Below are 10,651 nucleotides of genomic sequence, written 5' to 3'. Positions count from 1 at the left end.
TGTTGGCCAAATGACGGAGCTATTCCAGAGCTACTGATTAATTCTGGAGTAGTAATGAATAAAAAAAAGTCTATATCATAAAAGTCATGTTTGTTTACACATTGTATCATGCTAAAACACTTGTTAGCAATATCATATGTACCAACCTTTTCACATTCTCATTGTCTATGCTGTAAAAAAAACAAATGAAAGAGTTCGGAGCACATCTCTGTGTATCTAATTGTGTTGTGAGCTAACTTGATAACAGTAGCTAGTTCACTTGTCAGCTTAGGACTGAGCTCATTCACAAAGAAAGTAGTCTCTGTTCAATTGATGAATAAATTAAATGAAATTACATTTTAAATAACAGATTCCAACAGTGTACAACATCATATTTGTTGTGTTTGTCCAGCCTAAAATGCTAACAATTGTTTTATAAAATATGCATGCTACGGTAAAGTGATTCATGGATTGTATGCAAAGCAGAATGGGAAGAATAGGAAAGTGTGGCATTGTTGGGACTTAGGAGGGTTTTCACCTTATTCTAAAATGATCACCTCCTGTGCATCTCCTCTTTGTAACCAGATACATGGAAACATGACTTTAACTGTGGTGCATATTTATAGCATTTCGCTAACAGGTCAAATGAACTGCGTTAGCATTGCAGCTCCTTTTTAAATAGTTACGTTGAGTTGAGTCATTAATACTGTGTCACTTACTGTTGTTGAACTGCCAGCAATGGTGGCTTTGAAGTTTGTGGACACCCGGTTGTTTATTTTTTCACCAACTGAGAAATATCCTAGCTGTCAGAAATTCATATGTGCTATTGACGACTGAAAATTAGGAGGCTGACATGAACAGTCTCCTCAGCTGCTCTCAGATACTCTCAGTATGATATAAACCCACAAGCCAGCATTTTATCCTGCTGACACACACTGGCCTGCTAATATTTATACAACTTACAACTGAGACAAGCCCCTCAAACTAACAGACTTCATCTGGACCACAGGAACAGCTACTTTATGCTCAGTGGTTGATGGCAGCGTGTGAACATGCTACCACCACTAGGAGTCCTGTGCTCCCAGCGCATTCATACACTGCAGCTGCAGTCAGCCCATGTTGAACAAAGTGCCATTTTCAGTGGAGGAATGGAAGGAAGAAAGGACAGAAGTAAGGAATCAAGGGGATGCTACTGACAAAATGCGAAGTCCATTTCTTCACTATGCTTTCCATTCGTTTACAGCCATCAGTCCAGGTTTGCAGGTCCATTATATGTGAGTGTGTGCATGTGCATGTATAAGTGTGTGTGTGTGTGTGTGTGTGTGTGTGTGTGTGTGTGTGTGTGTGTGTGTGTGTGTGTGTATGCATGTGTGTCTTCTCTGTATCCTACAATCTACCCCCAGCTGAGGGAGGCAGACAGAAGCAGGAGGAGCAGTAGTATGGGTTTAGGAGGGCCAGTGGTGATGGAAGCAGCCCCCCCTGTGCCGGAGGAGCCCAGGTTGGAGACAGTGGCCCTCTCTGAGTACAGCGGGATGACGTCAAACTGGCCACCATCATCACCCTCTTCCTCTGTCTGTGTCAGTTCCTCCTCTTCTTCACTCTCCACCACCTGGCAGGGAGGAGACAGGGTAGGTAAAAATGTCTCAGCATCAACATCACATTTTAGAATGCTCCAAAGCCAGCAGCATTTAGTGAAGACCAAGCTTCATATCTCTGCATTCTGTGGAAGGGACTTCCAATCTGGTAATTCACCATCTGTTTGTTATCATTTCAAACAGAATATTAAGTTTTATCATTTAATCAAATGTTTCGTCAGGCACATTTTGGTGCTAGTAAACAACAAACAACAAATGAACTCTTATTTTGTCTTATAAAGCTAAGTCTTATTTCATATTTTATCATTTGAAATTGTATGTTGGGTTTTGAGATTGAATTTGATCAAACGCAATTCATTTGTATTCCATAATCTGAATTTCAAATTGACTTTGATCCAAACACAGAATCAAAACATTAATTAATTACAGGTGGTGTAAGTCTCAAATTAGTCTTTCTGAAACACTGAGTTGAAGGACTTAAAAAGAACAGACAAGCACAGATTCAACCAATTCTAAATTCTTAATAATACATGAACGCAAAGTGGGTTGCGTAGCGTGAAGCCATTTTCCAGAGCCGGTCACAACATTTTTGCGCCTTAAGCAGAAATGATTCCCCCCAACATACCCTCACTCCAATACTGAATCACTGATAGAATGATAATAAATTATGCTAAAAACAATCAGTGCACTTTTTTGCATATGTTTTTTTTTTGTTTGTTTTTTTTGCATGTCATTTGTAATTTGCATGGAAAGTGCATTAAGAAAGAAAAGCATAAATTAATTTTGAGGCAGCTGCCAGAGAATCTGAGCAGCTACAAGGATTCTGCAGAGAGATCTTAGTTAGAGCAACAATACCAAAACTTAATCACATTTAGGAGGGAGCTGCGGTGTTGGAGGGAGCCACAGCAATGAACAGCATTGGCAAAGCACCAGTTGAGTTCGGGTACAAAATACTATAGACAGTTGGATTATCCAGATAATTGACCTTGTTTGCTTCATTCACACCAAACGATTCCAAGTTTACAGTATACTGCAAGATCACTTGCTAAACAGAGGCCAAATGGCAGATCTCCAAACCCCTTTTTTCAGTTGAGTTTCTCTTTCTGTTGGATGAATAAGGATGGACAGTTTGTTTATGGACTTGATGTGTATTGGACATCAGAGACGTAAGTGAGGCTTTTTTTTTTTTTTTTCAAATGTATGATTTCACTTACAATATATTTACTGTATAGTTTGCAGAGCTACAACCAGCTAACTAAGCTGCCTGTTCACTCTTTGCATTATAGTTCATCAGAAAACAATTTGCTTAATTTTGAGACCGCACTAAAATTGGATTTTTGCATTTTTGAGGGAATCCAGGTCTTAATTCAGGGATCAGAGACCAACATATTTCACACACAGACTATAGTAAGAGAGGGATTCATCAGGCTATAATGGCCATGCTGTACACCTGCATGAATATGATTGGATGTTACTCATCAGCTGGTATGCAAGCAGCTGATGAATCAAGCCTGAATGAAGCAGCTGATGCAACCCAGCAAATGCAAGCATGATGTTAGTGCCCTGCCTGAACTCATGCTATTGTCTATTAGGCCCTCTATTAGCAAAACAAAAAGAAGAGGTGATTGGGGTCGTGGAGGTGAGACATGTTGCTCATTCAGCTTATAAGCAGGAGGCTGAAGTTCTTGATCCCTCACAGACCACCAATAATGAACTCTTTTTTTCTTTTCTTTTTTTTTATTTACCACAGCCATGATCTTTCCATAACCTTAGCCATACTGTCGTTGGAGACTGACCTCCCAAGAAGAACAATGTAGGTCATTTGCTGGACATATGTTTACACTCAAAACACAAAGCCCTCTACTGTAGCAATAATCATAACAGGAGCAAGGGAGGATGTACTATATAGGGACAGACATAGGGAGGGGGTGGAGGTGGATGGATGGTCAACAAAACATCAAACTTTCACTTGTGTTTACTATTGTAACCATGGTGACAAATCTCAGTCATTTTAACCCAAACCATGATCTTTCTTTGAACCCAAACAAATCTTTTTCTGTGGCTAAAGCTAAACAAACCTTAACCAAGGGGTTGTCACACCCATAAAACTAATGTATTTGTGATTTGTAACAGTTCTTAAGGCACAGACAAATGGTGCCATCCTGCTGATATGGGCACCAGATGAGAATATCTAAACATATTTTGCAGTTTGCAATTTGGATGACTTGTATAGCTGCCATGCACAGATATTAGAGAGAACTCAATTAAAAAAATGTAGGTTTGATTCTTAAAAACGTCACCATGTAATTTGGGGGTTTTACACGTTCTGTCAATGTTCTGTCTGACGAGAGGGTTGAGGTCTGAAATAACATAATCGGGATATGAAGAACTGAATTGTAAGGCAACACTGCAACCCACGTTATATGTTTTCAAACAGACAGATGGGCAGACTTTCAGAAGAATATAAAAGAGTCACAATACAGAATCCAGATTGTTGTTCAACAACTGCTTATTCTAATGTGCCAATAGAACGTCATGCAATTTATTACACGTAAGTTTGGTTCATGGTTGAAATTACAATGGGTTTTTTTTTGCAATTAAACATGAAGTTAAATGTATCGTGTGTTCATGTGTGAACACCAACAAGTCATTATTTAAAACTTTTAAGCTGTTGATGAATGTGTTCACTGCAGCGTAATGAGTGTTAAGTGTTGAGGACACCCAGCTGCTCATTCCCAATGATATGCATCAACATCTGGGGCTGCCCAAGGCTGATGCTAGGTTATTGTTTTTCTACTGATGACAATACACTCCTCTGTCATTTTGTTGAAATACTGTCTCTGATACCTGCTCATGTCATGGTTTTTAGAGTTTTTGACTGCCAGTTTTTGATTCAACTTCATCATCTTGTCTGACAGTTGCAAAAGCTGTGAACAGGGCAGTCATTTAGCTCTGCCTCAGGCTGCAGAAAGGGATCATGGTAAGGTTCTTCTCACGTTTGTGAAGTGATGTGACAATAATTCTATTCATTAGCAGTGGAATAGATTCTAATAAGTATTGTCTACTGTGTTTGAGATGGGATGTTAAAAATATTAAGCCTCACCAGCAGAGAGAGCACCCTCATTCTAAGCTTCATCTGCAGAGTTATTCTTAGTCACTATCTTTTATTGAGAGTCTTTGTGACCTTTCCTTTGATCTGCTATTTTATAACACATTGGTGGGGGACAGAACAAGCCTGAAGAATATAGTTAATATTTCTTTGAAGATAATTGGAGTGAAGATGACAGACTTGGGTTTTTTTTAGGACCAGCACATGTCTAGTGAACTTACACACACTTATTGCTGTTTGTTGTGAGTTGTCATGTTAATGGTCTAACAATGGTCTGACCTTAGTCAGTCACAATTTTACCTGCCCAACAAGTTGAAAGACCACCTAACCTTTCCTCTTAGTGCTATCTGAAACTTCCTATTAAAAAGCTACAAATGAGACATCTGCAAAGTGAAGCTCTCAAGGGACCGCTACAATATGTGAGAGAGTCACATGACCAACAGGGGGCAGAGCTAATATTATTGCAAGCCAGCTGGATTAAAATAATTGGACACTGTATTCCAAGATAGCGCCCCATTCAGTCCAATGGAAGTTGCTCCCAAAGTCAACACAACAAAAAAATATCTGGGCTTCCATTTTTAGAACACGCATGCACATCCTTAATGACAAAATAATTTACTGAGATTTTTACATTTTTATTAGTCTTAATGGATCAAATTCAGACATACAGATAAACACTTTGGAGTGTGTATTCATCGTTTTACAGACTTTGAGGGTGAGGGTTCGTGGCAGGTTGTTCTAATTAGATGGAGGTATGCTTGAAACAAACTGGTTCATACAAAGTCTGGACTGACCATGTCTAAAGGCAAAAGTCTGTGTTGCTGTTGGCCACACTCAAGGGGACCATTCATGGAGGTGAACACATGACAAAGGGGCAAACACAGTCATAAAGAAACAAAAAAGGAGCTACTTTCATACCTCCTCACAGCAGGGCCTGGGATTGTTAGAGCAATGCTTTTGGAAAGTTACACAGTCCCTTCACTTCAATGTTGGAAAGGTGTGAGAGGTAAGTCACACTGCTGGACGACTTGCCAAGAACTTCACTGAGCATACTGACACCTTTACCGCCTTAGTAACACACTTTGGTAAATAGCCTAAATGAAAAGTACCCCATGGATGCTCAGACATGAACAAAAATGGACATGCCCTAAGCAGGAGTAGTAAAGTGCTACCTTTAATTTAATTTAATTTAATTTAATTTAATTTAATTTAATTTAATTTAATTTAATTTAATTTAATTTAATTTAGTTGCACATTATATTTCTAAATGAACACGTTTTTTTATATTCTATATGTCATAGAATGCAATCTGTGTGTACTGATTATGACATTTTTCATTTTTTTCTACTTTGACTTGAATGCCCCTCAACTTTATTAAAATGCATTCACAAAAAAGGCTAGCATGTTATATCCTCAAAATTACATAATATTCTTATGTTTCTGATTGGCTGGATAGTGCACTGTCAGTAAAGCTATGTCAAAACAAAAATGAATATCTCTATGAATGAGAATATGAACAGGCTGCTGGTATTCACACTCACATTAAAATCCCACCTCGCCACATATTTGATTGCATTCCTTGTGGAAATGTAACATTTAAAACAAAGAGCAGTAATCTATGTCTCTAAGTGTGACATTTTTTCCACTGCTGGAGCGGATAGTGAGCTTTTTGAAGTGAAACCTTTCAAATTCTTGAAAAATCACTTTAGAGAAACAAGCCAAAGCTCCTCAGAAAGACAAGACAAGCAGCAGAGTGACGGACGGATGAAGAGATTTGGAGCAGGTATGGATGAAGGGGGGAAGGGTACAGTGAAAGATTGAGCATGCAAGACTGAATGAACTGAGAACAGAAAGAAAAGGGTCAATGAGTAAAAGAAGAAAAGGAAGGATACAGAAACTTAGGAAAGGAAGGAAGGAAGGAAGGAAGGAAGGAAGGAAGGAAGGAAGGAAGGAAGGAAGGAAGGAAGGAGGGAAGAGGGGGATTTGGGGACGGAAGAGAAAGGGGGAGACATATGGGCATGAATAAATTCATACTAATGAAGCCTGACTGATGCACTGCTTCCAACCAACACCTCATCTAATCCGCTCAGTGGGAGAGAGACACAGACGGACAGAGAGGAAGAGAGAGAGAGAGAGAGAGAGAGAGAGAGAGAGAGAGAGAGAGAGAGAGAGAGAGAGAGAGAGAGAGAGAGAGAGAGCGGAGGAGGGCAACCGAAGAAGAGAGAGAGTTGGAATCCCCTCTTGTCTGGCGGCCCAGATTATCTTTGGCAATGAGGCATGCTGGGAGCCAGGGAGCCACAGCCACGGCAGATTGTGGTCTGGCCAAAGTTACAGTAGCCAGGACCATGCCTGAATTGGACCACATTTAATGGTCAGTATTGGACAAGGGCAGCCAGGAGCTGTGAAAGGAGGAACTCTCAGAACATATGTGTTAACAGCACGTTTCAGCATGTCTGTGTGTCTGTTACTGTCTGCACATGATGAGCTGGCAGACTCAGACATGATCCAACAGGACTGAAATCAAAACACTTCAGGCCAAGACTTGTCTATGTGCCACAGACTGTGTGTAGCCTTATGGGCTGGGAGAGACAAATTAAACAGACACAGTGAGGACAGTTCAAACATTTGTTTGGCTATAGCTGAGGTCTGACCCTGATCCCCTCACCACCCTCACCACCCACATGCTAAGCACCAAACAGCAGGGAAATGTATGTCGAATATGAACTGAGCAATCACTTGGCTGAGATCGGAACATGTTCACACCTGAACTGGGCCAATCAGCAGCATTAACTGCAATATGCATCAAGGTTCATACCCCGCCTCTTAGCCGTAACTCTGAGCTCGTAGCCAAATCTGAACTTGCAGAGTCGTTGATTCAGCGTTACTTCCTGACAATATCAGCTACGAGGAAATTATCTCATCTTATCGCATTATCTCTCAGGTTCATCACAAATAACTGTTCATGAATCCACTTACTCCAGAATCTGCCAGAATTTGCCAAAGAACCATCATGTTTTTACATTTTCAAAGTAATTCAGTAATCTGTACGTCCATGATTACTTTATAATAATAATAATAATAAGAAGAAGAAGAAGAAGAAGAAGAATTAGGGCTGTCAGTTTAACGCGTTAATTAGATTAATTAATTACGCTGCAAATTAACGCGCTATAAAAATTAACGCAATTAATCATGAGTGTAGGGCTGGGCGATGAAAACAATAGCGATATGTCTCGCGATAGACGCGTCGTCACTATGAATAAAAAATGCGTTCGATAAAACACTTGATCTTTTTTTTTTTCTTCGTCGGAAGAAGTTGCGAAGCGAGTTTGGTCGCATGAACAAAGGCACTCGCTCTCAGGTAACTGAGCAACGTAGGGAGTAATCGCTAATCAGTGAGAGAGACACGCTAACACGCCAATCATGTAACATTATCAAGTTCGGTTGCGCCATCTCGTTGTCTCGTGTTTGTTGCTCCGTGAGGAGTGAGATGAGAAATAGAAAGTGAGCGCTGCAGCGAGCGAAGAAATCGTCGATAGAACAGGGAAAGTCAGCTCGCCAGTAAGGAGTTTTTTGGATTTTATAAGTCGGACCGTAGTCAGACCGATGTGGTCTGTAACTTATGCAAGACTGTCGTCTCCACCAAGACCGGTAATACCACAAACTTGTTTAACCATCTTAGCCGCGCTCACTCTTTGGAGCGCAGCCGTATTCGCCAACGTCTGCCAACCGCAGCACCACCGCACAAGCAGCAGACCACCATGCAGAGGTATCTGCTTCAGCGCCTGATGACAAATCATCTAAAAGGCACGAAGACGTAACGGAGGCAGCGGCATATCATATAGCTAAAGACATGCTTCACTGAGCACTGAGGAGAAGCCAGGTTACAAACATCTCTTACACGTGCTTTTAAAAAAAACAACAACAAAAAAACACACTTGCAATAAAAATATAATTGAATAGTTCATGTTTGTTTAGAGTAAGAAGAGTGACTGAAGTTGTTCATATGTCTAGGCTGGTTTTATAGTTCAGTCAAGTCTACCTCAGTTTCTGCTATGTTTCCAAAACACTGCACATATCTGAAAACATTTTATTCAGCAGAAGGTGAATCAGCTTGTGAACTTTCTGCACTAAACCTGCAGAAAAAAAGTTCCCAGGTTTCTCTCTGTTTACATTTTTACACTTTTTGAGTGTTTTCCATGGTTGTGTTGACATTTCCGTTCCTTTCTGCCTTGATAGCTGAGGGGATTATAATCAGAGGAAGGTTCAATTTAAAATAAAAATGTTTGAATTGAATGTATTTTTCTCCTGGTCCTTATTTTAAATAGGCCATAAAAAAAATCAATAATTATCGATATGACCAATATAAAACACTTATATCGCAATAGAGTTTTCAGCCATATCGCCCAGCCCTACATGAGTGGCAAGTCAATGCGCAAGTATTTTCAATTTTGCCCTTTGAGTGACCCGTAGGCTGCAGTGGCAGGTCGCATCCTACCTGCACCACTAGTCAAAAGCAGGGTGACAACAGACATGGATGCGAGCGAGGCAAGTCCACTTGAACCTTTGAACTGTAAGTGTATTTATAAAAAGAACAAAGACGGGACTATTAACAAGAACGCAGTGATTTGTACCTTGTGTAAAAAAGAATTTTCCTATCACCATAGCAGCTCCAGCCTGAATTATCATTTAAACGCTAAACATGTAGTTGCTGCTAGTGCCGCTAGTACTACCGTGAGCTCACTCCGCCAACCCACACTTGCTGATTTAGGAAAACGAATGAGCAGAGCCACGACAGAAAAACTGACAAACTCAATCGCAAAGTGGGTTGCTGCTGATTGCAGGCCGATTTCAATCGTGGAAGACGAGGGCCTAAAAGAGGCGTTTCAGATAGCGTCATCTGACTCTAATTTCCAGCTACCGTCGAGAACTACAGTGATGAAAAGAATTCACCAGCTGTAATGTGAATGTCAGTGAATTGTAATGTCCTAGATGCTGTGCCGATGGGGCGTGGCGGCGCAGACTTTGGTATTTTCGTGAGCTGCGCCGCAGTCCCACCCAGCGACAACTCGGAAAGAGGGAGGGGAGAAGGCGTGGAGTGGGTTTGGCACAGCCGAGTCAAATCTTCACCAATCACAGCAGCTCCTCGCCTCACCTTTAAGAACACCGCTGGCTAGGCACATGGCAAGTTTCCAGGAGACTGACGTCACTCATGTCTCCTGACATCCATTTGTATTACTTTGCACAACCGTTTGTATATACTGTTTATTTTTTCTCAGTATATATATATGTATATATTGTTTTATATCGTGTTCTATATTTTGTGGTATATTTTGTTTATATATTTATATTTTCAATATAAATATTTTGTTTTTATATTTGCTTGATATATATATATATAGTTCTCTTTCTTTTCTTTCTTCTCTAATTTTATTCTAATTCTATTCTTGTAAGGAGCACTGCAACAAAAACAATTTCCCCTCGGAGATAAATAAAGAATTTCTGATTCTGATTCTGATGTCTAAATATGAGGTCCTTAGATGGTAAATCCTCGGCCTCCTCTTCATCCTCCTCAAAGCAATGATGTACTCCATCGTTACAGATAACGTTCAGCATTACAATGATAACATTTGTATTTGGAATGAAATGACGTGGGTAATAGCGGACAACGATCATCACTTACGTTTTTCCATGTGTCTGTCTCTCTCTGTCTCTCAGTGCTCTGAGATAGATGCAGTATATATGCTCTGTAGGATGCCACGGCTGTTTCTGTTGGCACAGCGACGTTAACCGATTAGTTCACATCCCTGTTTCACCTGTGCACATTCGGTCAGGGCGAGTGACCATTACGTGTGCCGAACGCGCTTGTATGTGCTGACTTAGACAGTTACATTGAATCGTCGCTGTTGCTAATTATTGATCGCAGTGTGCGTTCGATGACTGACCGAGCACTGCTGAAAACACTGTTAAA

At 40.4% G+C, this 10,651-nt stretch overlaps 1 protein-coding gene across 1 annotated transcript in view; it reads right to left on the bottom strand.

The window, feature by feature from the left end:
- Positions 1 to 1,314: 1,314 nt before the first annotated feature.
- gfra3 (GDNF family receptor alpha 3) overlaps positions 1,315 to 10,651 on the bottom strand; it is a 54,756-nt gene continuing 45,419 nt past the window's right edge. Inside the window, exon 8 of the mRNA XM_070961939.1 lies at positions 1,315 to 1,588. Within this exon, the coding sequence (XP_070818040.1) occupies positions 1,373 to 1,588 (216 nt within the window). The 3' untranslated portion in view covers positions 1,315 to 1,372. The remainder of the gene's footprint in view (positions 1,589 to 10,651) is intronic.

The sequence above is a fragment of the Chaetodon trifascialis genome, chromosome 5, assembly GCF_039877785.1.
Source record: "Chaetodon trifascialis isolate fChaTrf1 chromosome 5, fChaTrf1.hap1, whole genome shotgun sequence".
In the NCBI taxonomy this organism is placed as follows: Eukaryota; Metazoa; Chordata; class Actinopteri; order Chaetodontiformes; family Chaetodontidae; genus Chaetodon; species Chaetodon trifascialis.
This window is presented reverse-complemented; position numbering and strand designations above follow the sequence as displayed.